Here is a 25,529-nt window from a genome sequence, read left to right as displayed (position 1 = left end):
CTAGATCTGTATTCATGGTGGTGTCTTAGTCTCTTCAGAGTGCTCTAACAAAATACCATATAACCTGGGTGGCTTGTAAGCAGCATACATTTATTCATCACAGTTCTGGAGGCTGGTAAGTCCAAGGTAGGACAGATTTGATGTAAGGACTCTTTTTTCTGGCCCACGGACGGAAACTTTTTCTATGTCTTCAACATGGTGGAAGTGATGTGGGATCTCTTTGAGTTGCATGCTCTCTGTTCCTGTACCCCTCCACGTGTGTGTGTGTGTGTGTGTGTGTGTGTGTGGCGGGGGGTACTGGGGATTGAACCCAGACCCAGAGGCAATCTACCCTGAGCTACATCCCCAGCCCTTTTATTTATTTCAGACAGAGTCTTGCTAAATTGTTGAGAGTCTCCCTCAACTGCTGAGGCCAGCCACAAATTTATAATCCTACCGTCTCAGACTCCCAGTTTGCTGGGATTACAGGCACACATCATCTCACCTGGCTTGGATCTCTTTGATAAGGACATTAATCTCATGGGGGGAGTGTTCTCATGGACTAATCACCTTAAAAAAGCCCACCTCCTAATGCCATCACCTTGGGTGCAAAAATTCCAGCTATGAATTTGGAGGCAGGAAGACTTAACCACTCAGACTATAGCAGGAGCATAGAACAGTATCTGGTGGACAAATGAGTTCCAGCAGGAGTAAGATGGGCTATTTCATGATCATTTGCTATTTAAAGAAACTAAGCCATTCACTTTTACATTTTTCTTTTGCTTTGTTTTTGCTGCTTTAAACTCATTCATGTATTTACTATTTTCTATTTTTAAATAATTTGTTTTGTGAGCTTAATTGCTACAGAAATATCAGCAGTAATTTTCAGCCATTGAATTTGAAATACTTGCATAGAATTTAGTTCATTTTCTGCAGCAGTACTACTTAGCTACTAATTTAATTTCTTGATAAACTGTTGGAGAAATCAATAATGATGGCCAATATTTTCTTGTTGCTTATTATGGATCAGGTACTAATTGCTATACATAATCATTAAATTTTCATCACAACCTTATGACATATATTCTATTCTTATCTCTATTTTACACTGAAGAACAGAGAGGTTACATAATAGGCCCAAGATCACACACCCAGTGACTGAGCCTGGACTTGAACCTCCAAATCTGTCTTAAGTGTCCAGTCATTTCACTGCCATATTCTTGCTTTTCCTTAACAGCATGAAAGCAGTAATCAAGAATTGACAAAAACTGAGGTAATCCAGTGGCTACACAATCACATATCAGGATTCACTGAGAAAGTTTGCAATTCCAAATCTTTTTCCTAGGTGGAAAAGGTTAAACCTGAATCAGGTGATTTCCTAAAGCTCACCAAAGACAGGAATTTCTAAGGTTTCTCAAAAGAAGAGGAGAAGAAAGAGGGCAGGGCTTTTGAAACCATGAGAGTTGGGAGGAAATGGGTGAAGAAACCCCAGGAGTCACTTTACAAATATTTCAGCTGGGGAATTGTTGGCAGAGAGAACACCATCAACTTTATCAAAGGCATCACGACTGTGTGTTTCCCCCCAGTTATGGGTGTGTGTAGTGGCACTGAACAGAACAGATGGCACTGAACAGAACAGTTTCACTCAGATGATAGACTGGAATGGCCAAACTATTCAGGTGTGGTTCTCTTTCTGGGTCCCTCACTTGCTACAGCAAGGAGCGTCTGCCACCTAGTGTTCATAAAAAATACTGCAAGAATTGGTAATACAACTGTTTCTCCATGAGTCCAGCTGACACCTCTTTCACCTGTTAAAGGTTGTCTATCCCAAGTGATTCTCACTTCTTCTGTCAGAAACAGGAAAAGAATGAGATTATTAACTATGTGTATTACTTTAGCTATAATAAACTTTAAAGTTGAAGCCTTCATTCAAGTTTGGTTCACTTCCCTTTTTCCACCACTTCTGGACAACGAAGTTGAAAGAAGTTGAAATGTTTGGAATGCTTCTCTAAGGTTAATCTCATGGACTGGCCTTTATGTATTTATTTTTATTGGTACTGAGGATTGAACCCAACGCCTTGCATGTGCTAGGCAAGTGCTCTACTGCTGAGCCCCAATCGCAGTCCTATGGACTGGCCTTTATAATTAAACAAGTTTCTTAGGGGTAGGTGGTGTGTCCTTAACTGCCTGTTTTACTATCCATCTAAATTCAAACTCTGGCATCTTGGATACTATTAAAACTGGAGTTTGAGATGAAAACACTTTTTCCACTTTTGCCAGTGGGTAGGATCTGCATAAGTTGCTGGAATCTGCAGCTGAGAAAGTCTGTTCTAGAGTTAGCAGCTGATCATAGCAGAGGAATGTCTGCTGGTATCAACTCGCAGCCAGCAAAACTGAATTCTTCACTATGGCTAAGCTTAGTGGTCATTTTACATGAACTCCTTACTCTTTCTGCCTACTTATAGTGCCTTACAGTTTTTCTTTGAAATAGTTATGTCATTAAGCAACTGAGTTATAAATGGTTCGTATACTTAACATGTACAGCTTTTGTGCCACAAATTATCTGCTTATATAACTTGCTCATAATATAAGAAAGAGAGTATGGGATACCCTCTTATGCCTTCACCAGTGTTATCACTAGTTTCTCTTTGTTATTCATTGTATCAAAACTAATCATAGTACTTCAGATACAAAACAAATGAAGTAATTTATGGCAAAATGCTACTTTCAAGGATAAATATAAGTAAGAGTATTTGCATGAGTTGGAGAGAAAAGTTTCTTTGCTGAAGAGAAACAAGTTGGGTGATTCCTTCTTAAATTTGTTTTACTTATTCTTTATCCCAAGTTTGGCCAAGGTTCTTCTTGTTTGCTTTTTTCTTTGTACTGGGGATTGCACACAGAGACACTTTACCAATGAGCTACATTTCCAATTCTTTCTTTAGATTTTGAGACAAGGTCTTACTAAAATTGCTTTGTTTGACCTTTGTGATCCTCCTGCCTCAGCCTTACGTATAGCTAGATTACAGGTGTGTGTGTCATGATACGTGGTAGTGGCCAAGATTTTAAAATTATTTTTACTTTCCCATAAATATAGTAGCAGTTTGTGGTATTTTGATTAAAAGCATATGTTGATTATTCATATCTTTTGCTCTCTTTTTCCAAGGGATTATTCTGATTTTTCTAAGGTGTTTTAGAGTTATAAAAATGTTTTATACCTTCACCTTCACATTTTGTAAACAGACTAGTTTAAGCTGCCCATACTGTTCATTCTTTTTGACCCCTTTTCCATTTACTGTTTGGTCAGGAGGGATAATTTCTTTTCTACCAACCAGATCCTACCATTAACAATAAACTACCTGATTCTCCTTAAATCCCAACCATCTAGGGTCAAAAAGATATATTTAATTCCCATTCCACATTAAATGCACCAGTGATATGAGCTACTGCCTAAATATTTATTAAAACTCTTAAATTAAAAAGTTAATGAGAGAACCTGGGAGACTTCCTCTACATGAAAGAGGTAGAAAAAGACATGTTTTTTATTAGCATGTTCAAGGTAGTCAAGATTTTAACAAACATTTTAATCCTCACAACAACCCTGTGAGGTAGGCAAGTCATTGTTTTATAATAAAGAAATATTCTAAATAAAGTGCAATTCCTAAAAGAATAAATCTACATTAGAAATAATTGTCATTAATAATTTGTAATTATACCATTTATATATAGTCTAATATTTGCTTATGTATATTTTGATTCATGCAATAATGTGTTACCAGGTAAGTTTACTGTAAATCAAATCTTATAACACTTGGGGGACTGTTTAAACCTGGGGTAAATTTTTTTGGTAAAATGAATCATTTTTTAATCTTATGTTAAAAAAGCAATTTTTATAGTATTCAAAGTGAGGCATTCTCAGCAACTTTCCACCCATATTTATCCATTCATAAGTTATCTCAACTTGGCACCAAGGCAATGTTTATTGAATGAAACTTTAGCAATTTGGTATATGGCAGTGAACTGCTATCATATAAAAGTCTTTGAATAAATTGCACCTAATCTCAACCCAAAACCTAAAGCAGACTATTTACTGAAGTGTAAACATTATAATTATGGTGATGATTTTCAAAAAATATTTTTTTTGACTTTGCTTTTTTGCCTTAAATTACAACAGGAAGAACAATCAGTATTCTTTCAATGAAACATGATATTCAGTTAACTATAGAATTTTAATGATTTATACTGCAAATCAAAACCTCATGCTATCAATTATTATTTACAAGGGAGCCAACAGATATGGCTTTAAAAATTAAAGTTTTGGGGCTGGGGATGTGGCTCAAGCAGTAGCGCGCTCGCCTGGCATGCGTGCGGCCTGGGTTCGATCCTCAGCACCACATACAAAACAAAGATGTTGTATCCGCCGAAAACTAAAAAATAAATATGAAAATTCTCTCATTCTCTCTCTCTCTTTAAAAAAAAAAATAAAGTTTTTTTTTTTTTCTGTGCCAATATAAAACATAACTAGGAAAACAACTACAGGCTGGGATGTAGCACTTGCTTAGCATGAGAGGCCTGGGTTCAGTCCCCAACACTGCCAAAAAAAAAAAAAAAAAGAATAAATATTCCCCAGGTACCCATTTTCCTTTTAAATATATATTTACAGTACATATCTATTGTTAGTCCAACACTAGTAAACATCCAGTTACATAATAGTTTTTATAATTGTCTTATTTGCAAAATAATTTTTATTGGAGAATTTCTATTATATTTAATCATGACATAATTTATTTATAATGACTTTAATTAGGGTTGGATCCATTGGTAGATTTAGAATATTTTAGCAAGTAGTTAACTGTAATTTGCCATTATAAAAAAATTTAGGCCCAGGAAAAAAAAAAAACTCTTATGTAAAAAATTTTTTAAAATTGCTGTAGGGAAATTATGCAAAGCAATGGATAAAATAAACTAAGCTATCTGTAAGTTGTACATTAGAACTAAACCCAATAGTGCACTTTGAATTATAGTGAGGTAGGGCAAAGAAATATGGTCAGATATATCTTAAACTTTTGAATTGTATAAACTAAAATACTGACTTTTACTCAGCTTTTACTTGGATAACTAAAAAGAAAAATTTAGAATTCAAATGACAAAGCATTTTCTTGAATTTAAGTAGTATGAAAACCTTTGAAATGCATACAAATGAAAAATACAAAGGCCACAAGATATATATTTTATTTCAACATAAAATATGATTGTATAAAAATAACCCAGGAAATATAAAAAAGAAATACAAACATTTTTGCATAGATCTTCATTATAAAACATTTACCTGGGTTAAACACTGGAAAATACACCTCTGAAACTAGTATAGTTGAACTATTTCCTTGGATACCAAGTATACACAAAATAAAAGCCCTTCATCTAGGGGAGCATGGGCAGGCGGGAAAACAATTTAATTTAGCATCAGTCTATATTTATTTCTCTGTTGCTCGAATATAAACCAATGATGACAAGAGGAGAAACTCTGGGGGTTTATTTAACAAAATTAAATTCACATTTCTGAGGCCATCATAGTGCATCCAATGTCCATCAATCTGGAAAGCTGCAGAATAATGGTGTTCTTCTTTATTAAATAATGTGGCACCTTCCAACAAATACCTGTAAATTAAATAATAAAGTATAGTGGAAAATCATAATACTTTGTTTTTAAGAAAAATATTCCTTAAATTCTTAATTAGGAAATAAAAACAAGATTGTTTTTAAAAAGGCATATGTTAAGGGCGTCTGAGTGGCAGGCCACTCCCCTTGTGCTAGGCGTGTAAGTGCTTTCCCCATAGGCCTGAGGCCATGTGTTGCAGTCCCTGCACTTGCTCCATGGCCCACTCCTCAATTGGTCAATGCAAGGATGGTTAGCAGAAATTGCCTGTAATCTGCTTAGCTACTGCCTGAGTAGATATACATGGTAACTGCACAATAAATAAAATCAGACCTGCTTCCTGCTTGGTCTCCGTAAGATCTTGATTAGCCACTCCACAGCCATGCTCTCTTCTACCCTGTTCCGTGGACCTCCTCGCTGGACGAGAGAGAGCCCATGCAGCTATCCATATAAATCATGTACTATAATTGGTGATTTCAAGTAAAATATTTAAAAACCTTGATATAATTTAAGAATTAACAAACAGACTAACTCACAACTGTGCTGTTCTACTAAAACAGTAGAGAACACACAAGAAAACTTTTGAAGGCAAAAGTTAATAAGTACCCTCTATTTCCTGATTTGTATACAGATGATTTTATTTATAAGAAGAAGTAACAATTTATGTTTAAATGATGACTTCCTGAATACAACTCAACACTAATTTGACTTGAAATACCAAAGAAAGCCAGGGTTTACTATGTGCTTATTAAGTGTCAGGCACTACCCTAAACACAGCATACGCTGCCTTATCAAATTCTTCCAATAATGGCACCAGAAAAACACTGTCATCTCTATTTTATAGATAAGAAAACTTACGTGTACACTGGTTAAATAATTGGCCAAAGCTTATATAGCTTGTAAAAAAATGGGGTAGGCCTGGCATGGTGGTACAGGCCTGTAATTCCAGGACTTAGGAAACTGAAGGAGGAGGATCCAAAGTTCTAGGCCACCTTGGCAATTTATTGAGACCTGGTATCAAAATAAAATTTAAAAAAGGGGCTAAGGATATTCAGTGTTAGAGCACCCTTGGGTTCAATCCCCACCTGTTCCATAATCCAAGTTTCTAATCCTTGTGGCCACTGCTAGTGACTAATTTCCTGTAAATTTATTTTATTTAACTGGGAATTGAAGCTAGGAGGCCTTTATTACTGTTCTACAACCCCAGTCCTTTTAATTTCTTTTTTTAAATTTTGGGACAGGATATCTCACTAAGTTGCCAAGGCTGGTTTTGAAGTTGCAATCCTGTCTCAGCCTCCCGATTCACTGGGATTACAGGTAATCGGCTAGCTCCCTATAGTAGATTCTTTTATTTTTTTAGTATTGGACATTGAACCCAGGGCAGCTTTACCATTGAGATACATCTCCAGCTTTTTTTTTTTTGAGTCAGAGTATACTTAAGTTGCTGAGGCTGGCCTTGAACTTGTGATCTTACTGCCTCAGCCTCCTGAGACCTTGGGATTATAGGCATGGCCACTGTACCTGGCTCCAATAATATCTTTTTAATGGCTAGTCAAAATCATAAAAGACCAGAATAAACAAAAAGACTTATTTTTTACTGTTTTTGTCAAGCAAGCAAACCAAATCACCTACTTGTGATCAGATAAATCCAAATAATAGGGTACATATGCCAGATCTTCAGATTTCCAATGTTGCATATTTAAGACAACAAAAGGGGGTGCGCCATGGCAGAAAACTCGCTGGGAAAATTCTCTTAAGCCACCACACCTAAAGTGGAAAATGAGAATCAACATTATTATCTGAGTTGTCTTTATGACTTTAATTTTATAGAAAGTATAATCATCTATTATAGGTATGGGCAATGATATGGTTATATTTTACCTCATATATTCCTAGAAGTTTACTGGCTACATTTTCTACACTAGGAGTAATACTAATAAAACTCCTGGAGGGCTGGGGTTGTGGCTCAGTGGTACAGTGCTTCCCTAACATGCGTGAGGCATTAGGTTCAATCCTCAGCACCATATAAAATAAAATAAAGGTATTGTATTTACCTATGACTAAAAAATATGTTTAAAAAAAACAAAAAAGAAACTCCTGGAAAAGTGAGCCATTTCTTTCCAAGGTTATAAAAGCACTGTGTCTCCTGAACTGTTATAAAAGTCTTTATTGTAGATATATTTTTCTATTTATATGGTTTCAAATAATGACTCTAATTGCTTTCTTTTTCCATTTAAGATCTTCTATTGCATTAAACAAGTTCTCTTTTCTTAGTATTATTAGGTATTTAAGCAAAAGGATCAGAATACAATAAAGATAATTATACAGTAAAATCTCGATTAACCGGAATGTTGGGGGGGGGGGGAGAGTCTGGTTAACAAACATTAGTGACTACACCAAGTTAGCCAGAAAATCATTTGTTTTAGAATTATGTGTTGAAACATGTTAGTTCACATTTTGGACTTAATAGGAACAAGTTACTGAATGTATTTGTATCTTCCCTTCTTTGGTGATTAGTAATAAAATAATTCTTCCAAATACTAATTTTCATTGTTCAATAATGTAGACATAGAAATTGCTAAGAGACTGGGTTGAGTAGGTTCTGTCCCTGGACTTTTTTTTTTTTTAACTAAGTTCAATTTTTTCGTTGCCATTTACCTCTTTATCCTAAAGGAGGAATGCAGAAAAAAATCCAGTTAATTGAGGGTCCCGATTAGCTGGGTTCCGGTTAACCAAGGTTTTATTGTACCTACTCAGCAATGGGGAAAAAAAGAAAAGGCATTTGCTTTGTATTCATCAATTAGCTGTAGTACTATATTTTACATAGTGATATTTGATAATGAAAACACAACATAAGATGGCATAGTAAACTAGGTCTGTTAAGAAGATTCAAAAAGGTTTAGGCTTCCTAAATACTTATGAGATGCTATTTCATCATATATTAACTTCAAACAGCACATTAATCCAGGAAAGGTTTTCCTCTGATATATTTCAAAATAGATATCACTGTATCAGTAATATAGGGAAACAGATAAAGTATATTTCAGAAAAATGTTATCTTAACTATAGAAAAACTTTCATCTTAAATGTCTATCATATACTCACCCACGCTCTTCACACAGTTCAATCTTAGAACAGAATAACTCATCCACAGCCAGTCGTATCAAGTTTCCATGTGGAATTTCTTGAGGAGGACTATAATAATTGTAAAATTCATGTAAGAACTGCTTCAACATTTTATAGGCCAATACATTATTAGGATAACAAATTCTACAGGTTGATCCATTATTAGCAGAACCAAGTATACCAAGCACAATCTGTTATCCATTTTTGTATTTCTTGCAGAAACCAGTTGAACTCAACTCAATAAATATTCATGCATAAAGGTTTTTTTTTTTTTTTTTCTTTCCTACCAGGAATTGAACTGTGCTTAGCCAGTGAGCCACATCCCTAGCCCTATTTTGTATTTTATTTAGACTCGAGGTCTCACTGAATTGCTTAGCTCCTTGCTTTTGCTGAGGCTGGCTTTGAACTCTCAATCTTCCTGCTTCAGCCTCCTGAGCTGCTGGCATTATAGGTGTGTGCCATCCCACTCCCAGATAATGCATAAAGTTCTCTAAGAAACAAAGTTTTCTGTAAACCAGTCTTGAAATACTCAGTTGTTGCTACTCTAATTAACAAAACCAAATAAACAATGTCCTCCCGCCCCTAAAATCAGAGGCAATATGCTCTAGTGAGTAAAAACTAGGGCCCAGAGTCAGGAGAGCAGCTGATAATTTACCTGACTAGATACAAATCACAAACATTCTTGGTCTCAGTTACCTGATCTGTTAATAAAATTTTTCCTATATTCTTCAAAGTTGTTTTAAATGCGAGATTTTAAAAAATAGAAGCTTAAACAGCTTATAACGATGAACATATTTTATTGAGAGAAGTATAAAATATTAGTATCACTGTACAATTACATTTCATTATATTTTTACAAGATTTACAGATAAAAAATACTGGTTTTTAAAAACCATTTTTTTTTTCTTTTTCAGTGCTAGGGATCTAACCTAGCCCTGCCCATGTGAGACAAGTACTCTACCAACTGAGCTACATCCCCAGACCCACTAGTTTTTAAAAAACAAGATAAATTTATGAAACACTTTTTAGCCCATTATGATGTAAAGTAAGAACATTTTTTTCTTCTGATACATTTTAAAACCAGCATCACTGTATCAGCAATAAAAGGGAAAAGACAAAGTATATTTCAGAAAATGTGAGCTTAATTAATTAGGGTGTGTGATGTACATTCCCAAAGGCTGCTTTTCTGAACCACAGGGCCAAATATCCTTTCTGACAACAACATGCTTGGGTCTGTTTCTCTTCCATGGGCAATTAGTCCTTTTTCAGCTCATGTTCCCTGGGGGATTTAATGTTTCCCAGCATTCCACTAGGGCTTGCCAGTTTGGCCTCCCTCTCTGTCATTTACCAGCTTGGATGTCTGCCCTCTCTGAAAGCCAAAAACACTGTGCTGCTCCTAGCACGTTTCCCAGTCTGTATAAAAGCTCCTCACATCCACATCCTTCCCAGGTATTAGATGCCAAATTTGGGTTTTCTGTCTATAATTATGTCCTGGCCTTAACATAAGATTAAAAAAAAAATTCTCTTGTTCATCTGGAACTAGCCTTTCTGACAGACCCATTTGAAAAGTGAAACATTCCAAAACAGGAAAGTGCCCTTTAATCCATTAGTTTGCTATTGAAAGGTTACACATACACACACACACACACACACACACACACATAATATTGATTTAAAAACAAAAGCCATGAAACAGACATTACAGCAACTTACTTTATATTAATTGTGCGCTGCTGATCTTCCTGTACTCGAGTCGGGCATCGCCAGTTGGAACAGTAACTCTCTTGAATGGTAGACATGAGATTTTCGAGATTTTTTGTAAAGTTATCATGCTCATTCCCAAACAAATCAATTATTAATGAAGCTTTATGAACTTCAGATTTGTATTGCTGTTTTTCCATTTTGTCCCAAATCCAAAGTAGCTTCACAGTTGTAAAACTGTAGGTGTCCATTAAATAAAGAAAACAGTCTATAAACTCTCTACCAAAATGAAGAGAGAGTTCCCTAGGAAAATTTTCATTTTCATTAAGAATGACATATAATAACATCAAGAATCCATCTATGGTGCAGGTATTTTTCAGTCTTATTTCAACATAGAGTGGTGTACAGGATACTGCTTTGCGGCCAGCTTTGATAGTAAAAACACCTCCCCAAGGAAGAACAGGCCTCCAAAATGATCGATCTTGGTTATAATTATTTTTAATTGATGCTTTGATCTCTTCAAACAGTGTCTTCATCCTGCATTTGAAAAGTTTAAAACAGAACATGTAAATGCATGTACAGTTTTAGGGGCAATATTTATGATCTCCATAAAGACCATTTAAGAAGGCAGAACTTTTTTTTTGAGGTACAGAATAGCCATCTGATAGGCATATATATATATTAATTATATTACAGATTTTATCTGTATAGGAAAACCCTATAATAAAAAAATCCTAAATGAAAATAAACTAAATTTGTTTAGACATATTCCTAAAGTAAACCTCCTCTTTCTTTTAAAATTGAAGCTGTGCTTCCATTTCCTTATATTTGTGGTTCCCCTTAAGAAACTGATATAGTGGAATCCTTAGTTTGGGGGTATAGGATAAGAGCCACTTAGTGTTCTTTATATTAGTCATACTACACATTTTATCTGCAGTATTAAAAAACCTGTGTATAGCACCTGTTGATATAGACAAAGACTAATTCTGGCATTTAACTTCCCCTTACCTTAAGGATAGCTAAATACTTTCTTTTCAAAGCCACTGACACTATATTTTGATAAACATGTTTGTATCCTAAGTATGTTATATAAAGCCAAAATTTTTTTTTCGAAGTTCCTATTAAAATAGTATTGGAAAAAGTTACTTCATTTTACTTGGGACAAATAGATGTATAAACTGAAAACATATGGTTTTCTAACTTTTACAGAAAAGTGTATTTTTATGAAAAAAAGGAAGCATCCGAAGCATAAGAACAGGGAAGGAAGTGACTGAAGTCGGTGTCTTATACTGACTATCTTTTCAACTGTTTCATTTTCCCAAGCACAACATGAGCCCAATACCCAATAATACTGCAGACCTGTGGGTTTTGTGTGAAAAAATTAAGTTCAAACCTATTTCACAATACTAGCCAACTAAAAATTCGGTTCTACAATATATTAGATAAAACACATGCAGTGTTTTCCATCTGAAGCAAGATATTGTGGACTCTAAAATATTCAACACTATATTTAGTTTGAAGTGTAAATGTTTATATATAGTCTGCTAACATGGCGGCGGAGGTCAACCACTTAGAAATAAGAGGGTGTGGCAAATCTAAACTTTAGGAAAACACACTCATTTCTTAATAGAAGCTAACTTTCGTTTTCAGAGATTTTTAAAAACCATAACATTTAAATATTTTAAAAATTAAAATACACTTTTTCATGATTTGAGCTATATCTCTTGAATTTTAAAGAACCCTGTAGCAGGTTTAAGATTGCTTAATAAGCTTGAGTTCAGATTCCTAATACTGCATTGGAAAGGATGATTTAATCTAGTATGTTTGCAAATTATCTCTTAAACATGACCAAACAAAGGTAACTGTAGCTCTTCAAAGCAATAGTTATAATCTGAGAAAATTAAACCACAGTGCTACACATGGCATGAACCTAACTTTAGCAAGGGAAGACTGGAAGAACTAATGGACACTCAACCTAGTTTAAGCATTAATTTGGTGATATGCTCAAAAGTAGACTGCAATAAAAATAGGGAAAAGAAAAAAAAAACAGATGGAGAGATGGCTGCAGACAACTTTACTTTAAATTGCCTTAAGTTTTGCCACATCGTTGAAAAGGTTGTTCCGTTAGGCAATGTATTAGAAACACTGGAGGACGTACTTTCCTGCCTCAACAGGGCCTCCAGTTGAATAAATCTGGAAAACCCTCCTAACCTCCATTTCCTTGGCAAAACACCACCTTTTCTTTCCAGTCATTCCCAAGAGTGGCAATTTGTATCCCAAGTTGGCAGAAAGGATCAGACTACCTGCCCTAGGCACTGAATGCCATACCTCCAAATAATTCAGAAGTCCTAGAGTCCCCCCTCGAATAAGCGCCCCCGAAATACTCCTCTGAAAGAACGAGCACGCGCTCCTCTTGGAAGCGCTGCGGGACAGGGACCTGCGGCGCGCGCTACGGACACCCCTTTCCAGCTCTCTCCTCTGGCCACGCCCACCCGGCTGCGCTCCCTGGAGGCCTGGCACGGAGGGCTGGCTCCGCACCGAGGGCGAGTCCCGGAACCTGGAGCGAGTGAGACTGCTGGGCGCTCCTGCCTCCATCCGGGCAGTGACCCCGCCGAGAGCCTGGGACTGCGAGCAAATGGGCGGGAAGGCCGGGTCGCGGAAGGCATTCACACATCGGCCAGTCTCTGTCCACTAGGAAACTGAATCCTCGTACCTCCCCGGGGACCGAAAACCGCCGGTGCCGCCGCACCCGTCGTCGCCGCCGCTTGCTCATGGAGAGCCCGGGCTGCCGCCGCCGCCGCCTCATCTACTAGCACCGCGGGCTGTCTCGGCCTCCCCCGGCGTGAGTGCTGGGCTCCGGCACGGCCTCCATCGCACCCGCCGCGGCGGGAGCCACAGCAGCTCCAGCGCCCAGACCTGATCCGACCGGACCCACGGAGCCAGGACCGCGGGAGGCAGGACGCGTCGCTTCTTATTACGGAGGAAGATTCGGCCTGACCTCCGCCCCCCTCCCCCCAGACCCCAATGTCCAGCTGCCTAACCGCTCTGCTGCGCAGGCGCGAAGACGCCCTGGCCAAACGTGCGTGTATCGAGTGTGTATACAACGTCCAGAATTGCCCAATGGGAACCAGGATCAGGTGTGGGGGGCGGGACCTCGAGGAGAGGGGTGGGGCTCCAGTGTGAGAGGGTGGGTGGGGCAGCCGGAAAAGGGTTGGGTTTGCACGGAGGCGGAGCTTATTGGCAAAAGCGATTGGCTTTTTGAGGTTTGTACCATTTTAGAACTTTACTTGGTTTCCTCTTAAATTCTTTATTCACATGGGAGAAGTTCTGTTTTCTCACTAAATTGTGGATCTATAATATTTCAGTTTAATGATATATTTAGGAAAATATTGAATTGGTGTGTCATATGCTAGTGTTCAAGATTAGCTAATATGCTGTAATTTACAATGAAAGTTAATACCATTTAAAAAATTAGATAGCCTTAACCCCATTTTAGGGTTGAAAAAGTCAGGGTTTAAAAAATTAGTTTTATACATGGCAGATTTCCACACAGTAGGTGACAGAGCTGGAAATTGAAGTTAGGGTTGCTTAATACTAGAGTTGTGGGGCTCAGCCACTGTTTTTATTAAGCCCTCGTTTTTTGTATTTTTTTTTTCAGTTAATTTTCTGTTAAAAAGTAAAAGCCCCACAGGCTCTGCTAGGAGAGAATGGGCCACCCTCTACCTGTAATTAGAAATGTAGACGTTGAGATTTTTTTCCCATCCAGCCATTGGACAATGATTGAAAGCTGAAGACTAGCCCAGAGGAGCATTGTATTTCTCACAGGTAGAACTAGGGAAGATTGGATGCCTTTTTTTTTTTTTTTTTTTGGTAGATTTGGATGGACAGCATGCCTTTATTTTGTTTATTTATTTTTTTAATGCAATGCTAAGGATGGAACCTAGTGATTCACACATGCTAGGCAAGCACTCTGTCACTGAGCTACAGCCTTAGATGCCTTTTTGAACAGTGTAATGGTCAGCAAGGCTGTGGCACTGACCTTACTCATGAATCTTTTTGAAGGGGTCTAGTGATACAGGGATGGAAGCTGGGAGTAAATTTAAGATAACTAGTGATAAAAATAAATGGATGTCTTAGAGCAGGGGTGAGGGAATATGACTCTGCCTCCCAAAATATAACTAATAACTGGAAAAGCCTGCTTTTGGTTTTCTAATTTCTTATGGCATTTAATGGAAAAAAACCATCTAATGGTTTTTTCACTAAGGATCTGAGAGATTAAATACAAAACACAGAAAATAATTCACATAGTATTAAACTTACCTTGCAAGTAGAAAAGCCTTTTAAAACTGTTAAATATGTGGATTATATGTTACATTCACATGGAGTTCATTTTATACTGATTATGTCATTTTCTTCCTGATAACAGACATAATGATGGTTGACACCTGTTCCGGACAATGTCAGTGAGATGACTCTTTAAACCCTTAAGGTTCAGCAGAGTGGAAGAAGTGTGGATTCTTTGCATGCTTGTGTGATTCACAAACTTCACTGAGGCCTTTAACTGAGATTTCCATTCTTTCCCCCTTCCAGTCTCCTTAAAATCTTTTTTTTTGGGGGGGGAATGGGTATTAGGGACTGAACTTAGGGGCACTTGACCACTTAGCCACCTCCCTAGCCCTATTTTGTATTTTATTTAGAGACAGGGTCTCACTGAGTTGCTTAGTGCCTCGATGTTGCTGAGGCTGGCCTTGGACTTGAAATCTTCCTGCTTCAGCCTCCTGAGCCCCTGGGATTACAGGTGTGTGCTACCGTGCTAGGCTCAATCTTCTTAAAATCTGACAGCTAACTGCAGATTTTTAAAATAATATTAATGAGAGATAATTGATATACAATAAACATGGAGCACATTTAAAGTATACAATTTGCAAAGTTTTGACATACACCCTCCACACTGAAACCATTGCTTTGATTAAGTGAATATGTCCATCACTTTCAAGTTTCTCTCCTGCCCCTTTATAACTTCCTCCCTACCTTACACACCTAAGCAACAACAGGTCTACTTTCTGTTAGTATGGATTCATCTGCATTTTCTAAAGTTTTATATAAATGAAATCACAAATGTATCCTTTTTTGGTCTGTTTTTTTTCACTCATTTTCTGTGTACAATAGTTCATTCTTTTTTAAAAAAATATTTATTTTTTTGTTGTAGTTGGACACAATACCTTTATTTTATTTATTTTCATGTGGTGCTGAGGATCAAACCCAGGGCCCATGCATGTGCTAGGCGAGCGCTCTACTACCAGGCCACAACCCTAGCCCAGTAGTTCATTCTTTTATTATTACAAAGTGTATTCCATTGTGTGGATGTACTACAATTTATCCACTTAATCAGCTGGTGAACGTTTAGCCTGTGTTTAGTTTCAAGCTATTAACTTATGGAGCTACTGTGAACATTTGTGTGCAAGGAAATATATATGTACATATTTCTTTTCTTTTTTTGATAACTAAAAGTGGAATGGCTGGTTCCTGTAGAAGGTGTGCTTTTAATTTTCTAAGAAATTTTTATATTTTCCAGAGTGGTTGTATGTCTTTATATTTCCATCAGGAAGCCTGCAGGGACTCCAACTCTGCCATACTTTGCATGGCCTTCCCTTCAAATCTCAGTGGAAGCCTCCATGATCCCCAAACTCCAGCATCCTACATTCCCACAGAATAATCACCATGTAGATGATGCCAAGGTCTCCTGCCTGCTCATGTAATACCTGGGCCCCTTGGAATATTGGCTGCAGTGGTCTCTGAGTGCCTGCACAGTTAAGCATGGTGAAACAACTTTCTATGCCCCTCTGAGTGAGCATGGCACCCCCCAGAATCTCTTTTCAAGTGAATTTTCCCCTTCTGTGCCCTGAAGCCTATAGTTGGTATGATTTTGCAAATTCCTGAGATGCCCCTAACCATCATTTCTATTATTTCTATGCAAAGTACATAGCATCTCTTTAGGGGCTGCAATCTCTTCAAAAAGAACAACTTTTTTGACCCCAGTTTTACAAGCACTTTTCTGGTCAAACTGTAAAAGTTAGAACTTCTTTAGATCTCTTTCCTGCTCCTTATTCTCACAGTAAATCTGGCTAAAATCTGCCAGCAGTATCCATGCTACTGATTGAAATTTGTTGTCCTGAAATTTCTTCTGCCAGGTTAATTAATACATCACCTTTAAATTCAGCCTCACACAAAGTCTCAGGATATGGGCAAAATGTAGCCAAGTTCTTTGCCAGAATATAATATAAGTGGCCTCTACTCTAATTTCCAATAGTGTCCTCATTTCCTCTGAAACCTCATAAGTAAAATCTGCATTTCTGTCACCATTCTGGTCTTCTGAACTCCCCCTTTAATCACCCTTCTTAATCACCCTTTAAGCTCAGCTTACATTATAAAGCTTTTTCCAGCCTGTATGTACAAACTTTTCAAAATTTCTCCCTCCAAACAGTTCCGAAGGCTTCTGAATCACATGGTCAGGTTAGTCATGGCAACAACCCCACTTCTTGGAACCAGTTTCTGTTTTAGTTAGCTTTTGCATTTCTGTGACCAAAAGAGCAACTTAGTGGAGTAACTTAGAGGGGGCTCATGGCTTCAGAGGTCCATGGATGGCTGACTCCTTTGATCTGGAACCAAGGTGAAGCAGCACATCATGGGAGAAAGGTCCAGCAGAGAAAAGCTGCTCAACTTATGGTGTGGTCAGGAAGCAAAGGGAGAGGAAGGACCACAGGAAGAAAAACCCTTCTAGGGAATACCCGCAATGACCCATCTCCTCCAGCTACTGCACTACATGCCTATAGTTACCACCCAGACCTTTCGAATGAGTGTGAAATGATTAGGTTATAGCTTTCACAACCCAGTCATTTCACTTTAGAGTATTCCTGCATTAATAGGAGTTTTGTGGAACACCTCATACCCAAACCATAACAGCATCTTTTCATGGGTTTATATGCCATCTGAATTTCTTTTAGAGTCTAATCAGATCTTCATTTCATTTTTTACAAAAAATGGATTGCTTATTTTCTTAAATTTTGAAAGTTTTAAAAAATATATCCTGGATACAAGGCCTTTGTCAGATAAATGCTTTGTAAATATTGTCTCCCAGTATGTAGTTTGTCTTTTCGTTCTCTTAACAGTGTGTTTTGAAGAGAAGTTTAAATTTTTTTTTTTTTTTTTTGTGTGTGTGTGTGTGTGTATGGTGTTAGGGATTGAACCCAGCGCCTTGTGCATGTAAGACAAGCGCTCTACCAACTGATCTTTATCCCCAGCCCAATTTTAAATTTTAATGAGGTCCAATTTATTATTTTATGGACCATGTTCTTAGTTTATCTCTAAGAAATATTTGCTTACTAAAATTACAAAGACTTCTTTCTGTGTTTTAGACTGTACATAGGTTTATGATTTACTTTTTTAAAAAAAATATTTTTTTAAGTTGTAGTTGGATAGAATACCTTTATTTTATTTATTTATTTTTATGTGGTGCTGAGGATCAAACCTAGTGCCTTGCACATGCTAGGTGATTATTCTCTCACGGAGCCACATCCACAGCCTTTATGATTTACTTTGAATTAACTTTTGTACATGATTTGAAGCATGGATTCAAGTTTATATTTGTTGCAAATAGATAATTATTCCAGAAATAGTTGTTGAAAGACTATTATTTTTCTACTGGGTTGCCTCAGGGGTTTTGTCAAAAATTAGTTGTCCATTTTATATTTATTCAACTTCAAATCGATGTCAGACAATGTGCTAGCAATGAAGATATGTATCATTAAGTGTTTTTTGGTTGCAAAGACTAGAGACAAATATTTCCAACTCAAATAAAATAATACACTTATTGGAAGGATGTAAAGTATAATAGAATTAAAGGAAAAGCTGAAAATCAGTTGTTGGCTACTTTCACTGATAAACGGGGGTAGGTAATTTCCCAAAGGATAATGAGGCCCTATCAACAGAAGAAGAGAAAATTGTGGTAGGTGTCTGCTACAACAGTGCTTCTTAACATTTTTTCCCCATACCAACACATGATAAACGATAAGAATTGAGCAGTTTGTGAGGATAAACTGATGAATATTAGCAAGTGTCTGTATGAGGTGTGATAAAAATTTCATTATTATTCATTATATTATGTAATTTTAAGAATAAAGCAAAATATCAGGGAAGATATAGAATATTGAATTATGTAAAACTTCTCAATAAGGTATTAAATTTATTGAAGAACTTTCACTTTTTTTCTATTATATGATATTTCAGACCTTTTCTCAAAAATAATTATAATATACTTAAGGAAAAGTACAATGCAGCTCAGTGAGTTTTCACAAAGTGAGTATACATGTGTTCCATTTCTGCATACTTGCATAACAAATTACCTCAAAATGTACATGCTTAAAATTGAAGCATTTCTTTTCTTCATGAATTTACAGTTTAAATAGGATTCAGATTGGGTAGCTCGAAGGCCAGGAGACTGGAAATATCTGCAGTCTCCTTCACTTATACGTCTGGCTATTAATGCTACCTGTTGCTGAAACTTTAGTTGTCTGTGAGCAGAATACCTATGCGTGGCCTTTCCATGTGACTTTCTGTCTACATGGTGATTGAGTACTAAGGTTCAGTGTCCCAAGAAACAGGTAGAAGGCCCATGTAGAAGCTCTAGTATCTTTTTAAACCTAGAATTGAAAGTTATGCAATGTCACTTCCACTGCATTGTGTGTGTGTGTGTGTGCGCACGCACGTTTGCATGCATGCATGGTACTGGGGATCAAACATGACCTCACATGCTAGGCCAGCATTCTACCACTGAGTTACACTCCTAGCATTAAAGCATTCTTTTTGCTAGAGGTCAGTCACTAAGGCCAGCCCAAGTACAAAGGGGAGAAGGAGAGCTTTATCTTTTGATAGGAAGCATTTCAATGAATCCATGGATATGTTTTAAAACCATCACACATATGAAAAATTCCCTGGTCATGAAGCAGAATATTACCAGTGCCCTGGCCTCCCCTTTTGTCATTATCTCCCATGCCAAGAGGAGTAACCATCATCCTGAGTTCTAACAGCATAGATTGTTGTTGCCTGTTTTTATATTTTCTAAAAATCAAATAATAAAATATATATTCTTTTTTTTGGGTCTGGCTTATTTCTCTTAACATTGTGAGATTCATTCGTATTATTTTATGTGGATTGTTCTTATTAATATTTATAATTCTGTTTTGTAAATGGCACATAATTTATTTATCTTTATTGTTGATAGGCATTTACGTAGCATTCAGTTTGCGGCTAATATGAAGAGTTCTGATTTGAAATTCCAGTACATGTCTTTTGGTACTTATGCACAAGTATATGTATGTATACAGATAATTCATGTAGGAAAGAAATTACTGGGCTTAGGTTTCTCTCTCTCTCTCTCTCTCTTACTCTCAATTTCTTTTAGTTGTAGTTGGACACAATACCTTTATATTATTTATTTTTATGTGGTTCTGAGGATTGAACCCAGCACCTAGTATGTGCTAGGAAAGCACTCTACTGCTGAACCACAACCCCAGCCCCTCCACCCCTTTTTTATTTAAATTTATTTATTTATTTATTTTAGTTTTCGGAGGACACAACATCTTTGTTTGTATGTGGTGTTGAGGATCGAACCTGGGCTGCACGCATGCCAGGCAAGCGCGCTACCGCTTGAGCCACATCCCCAGCCCCCCTCTACCCCTTTTTAAAAAAAATATTTTTAGTTGTAGATGGACACAATACCTTTATTTTATTTATTTTTTATGTGCTGAGGATTGAATTTGGTGCCTCACATGTGCTAAACAAGTACTCGACCACTGAGCTATTATTACCAGCCCCTTAGGATCTCTTATGTTAAACTTTAGTAGACATTGCCAGACAGTTTTCCAAATTGTGTCATTTGCAATGAGTGATCATGAATGATTTCTTACTGCCAGATTTCATGCTTGAAGTGACTAACACACTCCTATTCAATACCTGTAAACAGTTTTCTCTTTAAGTTCTTGAATGTTACCATGGGCAGAAGAAAGCAGGGTTTTGCTGGCTCTGTGGACAGAAAGTGGTTTTCCCAGCATGGTGATCTAAGAGCAATTATTTTGGGAGCAAGGCAGATCCCTGCATACCCTTTTATGGCTTAACAGTACAAGTCTAGCACAATCTTTATACACATAAATAAATGATGACAGATAGTAGAATAGAATTTATGTTTTCTTCAGTTAGCAAATCATCTTTTATTGTTATTAATCAGAGTCCAGATAATTTGATCATTTAAGATTGTACTGTAAATTTAATAGCTCTTTCACTGATAGGTGTAAAGTTATAATAATGATAATGGGTTTGCAGTTCATTCAAAATTTCACATCATGTACTTCAAAACAATAATTTTTTTTGACATATACAAATGTTTCCTAGTCTTAATAAATACTCTTTCTCTTTCAAGGATGAATTATTTATAGGGAAAAAAGAGTGTTGCATAGGAAAAACAAAATAAAACAAACAACAAAGAAACAGGAAAAAACAAAAGATATAATGCCAAAATTAACATGGTACTCAATGTTGAAAGTTTTTTTTTAATATTTATTTTTTAGTTGTAGTTGGACACAGCACCTTTATTTCACTTGTTTATTTTTGTATGTGGTGTTGAGGATTGAACCCAGGGTCTCGAATGTGCCAGGCGAGTGCTCTACCGCTGAGCCACAATCCCAGCCCAATGTTAAAGTTTTGATAAAGGTAAGTTTGAAATGAAAGTAATTGTTTCAGTCAGGTTTTTTTTTTTTTTTTTTGCTGCTGGTACTAAAGGACCTGACCCCTGACCAGAACAACTGTAAAGGAGGAAAGGTTTATTTAGGGGCTCATGGTTTCAGAAGTCTTAGTCCATAGAGGGCCGGCTTGAGGTGAGGCAGAATATCATGGAAGAAGAGTGAGGTGGAGGGAAGCACCTCACATAGTGATCAAGAAACAGAGAGAGAGAGAGAGAGAGAGAGGGGTCTCCACTTGTCAGATACAAATATATACCCCTAAGCCATGCCCCAATTCCCACCTCCTTCAGCCATACCCTACCACTTCAGTTACCATTCAGTTAATCCTTATCAGGATTAATTCACTGATTGGGTTAAGACTCTTACAACCCAATCGTTTCCCCACTGAGCCTTCTTGCATTGTCTCACACGTGAGCTTTTGGGGGACACCTCACACCCAAACCATTACATTTCTCTGGACCTCCAAAGCTCACAACCATCTCACAATGCAAAATATATTTTGTCCATTTCCAAGAGTCCCCATAGTCTCAACAGTTCTGAGATTGCTCAAATTTCAAGTCCAAAGTCTTAAGAATCAAGGCAATCTCAAATTGTAAGCTTCTGAAAATTAAAAGCAATTTACAAGTATCCAATATATAAAGGTACAGAGTAAACATTTCCATTTACAAAAATAGGGGCTAGAAAAAAGGGATGGGACCAAACCAATACCGAAATCCAGCTGGGCAAACAAGTCCTGTAGTTATCTGTTTGGCATCTGGAGCACATGGCATGATATCCTCTCCAAAGGGCTGTGTAGCTCCACCCTGTGGCCTTGTTGGTTGCAGCCCAAGTGGCCTTTCTGTTGGCTTATCTCTGATCAACTCCTATAGCTTTCCTAGGATAATGTTCCACATTACCGGTATTTCTTAATCTTGGGGGTGTCCACAGCAACTTCAGCTTCCTCCTCAAACCTCCATACCTTTCTCAGGGGCTACCCCCAGGGATACTGACCTTGTTGCACTTTGCCTGGCTTCCAAGCCCTTTCTTTGAAATCTTGGTGGAAGCCTCCATGAACCCTCAACTCCAGCATCCTGCATTCCTGTAGAACCAGCACCATGTCGTTGATGCCAAGGTCTACTACCATCTTGAGCAGTAGCCAAGACTTCAGGGACCCTGGCTCCATCAGCTTCTGAGTGACTGAGGTGGCTGAGGACATTGAAAAAACTTTCTAGGCCCCCTTGTGCAAGAAGGATTCCCCACTGGTTTCTTCTCAAGAGAATTTTCACTTTTGCTGCCTTGAGCCTAAGATGTGTGTGGTCTAGCCAGCTTCTGAGGTGTCCTCAAGCCATCTTTCTTATTGTCTCTGGGCAAAGTCTTTAGCATTTCTTCAGTGGCAATGTCTATAACAACTGCAATTTCCTTAGCCCCAGTTTTACTTCTGCCTTTCAAGACTAAGTTTTTCAAACCTTTCTGCTCTGCTTTTTGCTCCTGAACATTATAATAAGCTTAGCTAAAAGCCGCTAGCAATACCTATGCCATTTCCTGAATGCTGTGCTGCCTAGACATTTTCTGTCAGATTAAGAAGTACATTGCTTTTAAAATCAGCCTCACAGAAAGTCTCAGGACACGGGAAAATGCAGATAACTTATCAGCTAGAACATAACATGAATGCCCCCTACTCCAAATTCCTATTGAGCCCTCCTTTTCCAAACCCTCTTGAGTCCTGTTTTCACTGTTCACAGTACTATTGGCATTCTGATCTTCTGTGCTCCCACCAGAATCGGCCATTAATCTTTGCTTACAACAATATAAAGCATTTCCAGCTTGCATTGCTACACATCCCAAATTCCTCCCACCAATTCCAAAAAAGCTTCAAAAAATTCTGAACCACACGGTAAGGTCAGTCACAGCAACAATCCCACTTCTCGGTACCAGTTTCTGTTTTAGTCAGCTTTTTTGCTGCTGTGACTAAAGGACTGGACCAGAACAAAAAAGAAGAAAAGATTTATTTAGGGGCTCACAGTTTTAGAGGTCTTAATCCATAGAATGCTGGCTCCATTCCTTGGAGCTCAAGGTGAGGCAGAACAAGAGTGTGGTGGAGAGAAGCACCTCACGAAATGATCAGAAAGTAGAGAGTTGATAAATACTCTTAGGATTCAAATTATAATGAGAACTTACATTATTAGCAAATTATTTTTAATCTTATTATAAGAGTTGAATTTTTGCTTTGAATATAAAAACTTTGTGGTTAGATGTTAAAAAAAGCTCCAAAGTGTACCACAAGGGATAATGCAGTGAGTTCTCTGGAATATGAGTGCCTGAAAGAGTGGCAAGAGGACATTGATTTCTAAGCTTGCATTTGGAGAGCCTGTTTGGAGAGGCTGTATTTGTCACCAGCCCATGGTGACCCTTTGAGGAGAGACCTGGGAGAATAAATACCTTGATATACTTTCCTTTCCCCACGATGTCATATTATATTGTCATTACTTCTATCATACTGTGTGAAAGTGACAGTTTCTCCATTTCTCTTGCTTTATTGGTTGGCAATACTGACAGTTTCCCATGCTGGTTGATAAAATGAATGATTCTGAAATTGCACAAGGTCAGATCCATTTTACCCCTGTCTTTTTTACTGTGCTTGTTATACATTTTTACTGCTACATGGGACCTTAAGAAATCAAAGAAGAAGCGTCATTTTTATTTACCTACATGTTTATCATTTCTGGTGCTCTTCATTCCTTTGTGTAAAACAAAGTTTCCATCCACTGTCATTTCACTTCAGTTGAAAGAACTTCCTTCTAACATTTTTCTATAGTGAAGATCTACTCTGTTGGTGTTAAAAAATGGTTTCACGTTCTTTGGCACTTTTTGTGTTCAAACATTAGGTCTCTCTGCCCCTCCTCTTGAATCTGGTCAGGCTAGTGGCTTTTTACTGATCTGTACAGCACAGAAAAAATGAAATTGACTTCTGAGGTTAGATTATGTAGAAGTTTTTACCTTAATTACTTGATCGCATTACTTGAGCCAGCTAAGTCTAGCCTTCTAATCATCCCCATCAGGTGCCAGGTATGTGAATGAAGCTGTTTGGAAGCCTTCAGGCCTTCCATTCATCAACATGAATACTGCTGAGTGATTTCCGTTGATACCCCAAGGAATAGAAAGGAGTATTGAAAATTGATTCCTGATTTTCTGAATCAGAAGATATAATAAAATCATTATTGCTTTATACAACTATTTTTGAAGCATTTACAATTTATTAGATAAATGAAACAGAATTTGGGGTGCTTTTGTAGCAAAACCCTAAAATATATGCATTGGATTTATGATAAGATGGAAGCAGAATTTGAAAGGACACTGACAAGAATTAGCGGAATCCTGGCAGGCATCGAGGAGAGGGTGTCAATGAGAGCTTAAAGGAAAGTAGGGAGTGTTAGAGTCTGTAAACAAGTCAAAAATAACACCTGGCATTTTGCCAGGGGAATGTTAGAGTTCATAAACAAGTCTGGATGGTGCCTGGCAAAATGCCAGAGGGAGTGGTTTGAGAAGTAACAAAAGCGAGCCATTAAGTGTGGAGATTCCTTATTGGTTGACTGATGTATCTAGTTTATGCTAATTAGATAAGCTGTGTGGAATGTATAAATACTGCTCCTGTCCTGCAATAAACGGCTTCCACTCCTGCTGTATCAATCTACACAAGTTGTTCGTCACCCCCCGGTTATTTTGCTGCAGCCGGACTGCGGCAGATGGTGGCCCGTACGGGGGGCCCCGGGACACTAGGGGTAAGTGATGAAAAAAAAAAAAAAAAGCTGCCCGTCCATAGATAGGACGGGAGCAAATCTGCTCGTCCCTAGGTAGATAGGGCGAGAGGAAAAATGGCCATTTCGAGAAAATGGAGAAGATTGATACAGTATGTTTGTGTCTTGTTTTGTCTCAGTGTATTGTATTGTCTTTGTGATGAAAATATGGAAGGGGTGTTAAGTAAATTACTAAGGGAAGAAGACACCCCAGTGGAACCAAGAATAGTTAGGGCATGTGTTGATAAGAGCCCAGGAACTCTAGTCAGAAAGAAAAAGAAAGTTCAGAAGAAGGATTATCAGAAAAAAAGTTGCAGCAAAAGGCTATTACTAAATACTTTTCGTTACCGGAGGGTGCGTGAAGCAGAGAGGCGGCTGCCGAGTGTGCAAGCCAGTCACAGCGCAGCAAGGATTTTCCAGGAGGCTGCGGCAACTGGCCCTTCCCTGCCTCCTGGCCGGGGAGCTGGCTCTTCCACTGCTGCGAGCCCAAATCTAGACCTGACC

At 37.7% G+C, this 25,529-nt stretch overlaps 1 protein-coding gene across 1 annotated transcript; it reads right to left on the bottom strand.

Moving 5' to 3' along the window:
* Nucleotides 1-3,487: 3,487 nt before the first annotated feature.
* On the bottom strand, nucleotides 3,488-13,261 carry CUNH14orf28 (chromosome unknown C14orf28 homolog). Its single transcript, XM_046461859.2, has 5 exons — nucleotides 13,173-13,261; nucleotides 10,472-10,996; nucleotides 8,738-8,827; nucleotides 7,265-7,399; nucleotides 3,488-5,634 (listed from the first exon to the last, which is right to left on the bottom strand). The coding sequence occupies exons 2-5, from the start codon at nucleotides 10,993-10,995 to the stop codon at nucleotides 5,451-5,453; spliced, it is 933 nt and encodes a 310-aa protein (XP_046317815.1). The 5' UTR covers nucleotide 10,996; nucleotides 13,173-13,261; the 3' UTR covers nucleotides 3,488-5,450.
* Between the last annotated feature and the right edge of the window lie 12,268 nt (nucleotides 13,262-25,529).

Source organism: Marmota monax, unplaced genomic scaffold, assembly GCF_021218885.2.
Source record: "Marmota monax isolate L192 unplaced genomic scaffold, Marmota_monax_Labrador192_F-V1.1 WCK01_AAM20220418_F8-fsc00001, whole genome shotgun sequence".
NCBI classification, from domain to species: Eukaryota; Metazoa; Chordata; class Mammalia; order Rodentia; family Sciuridae; genus Marmota; species Marmota monax.
Note: the sequence above shows the minus strand (reverse complement) of the source record. Positions and strands in the feature narration are given on the sequence as shown.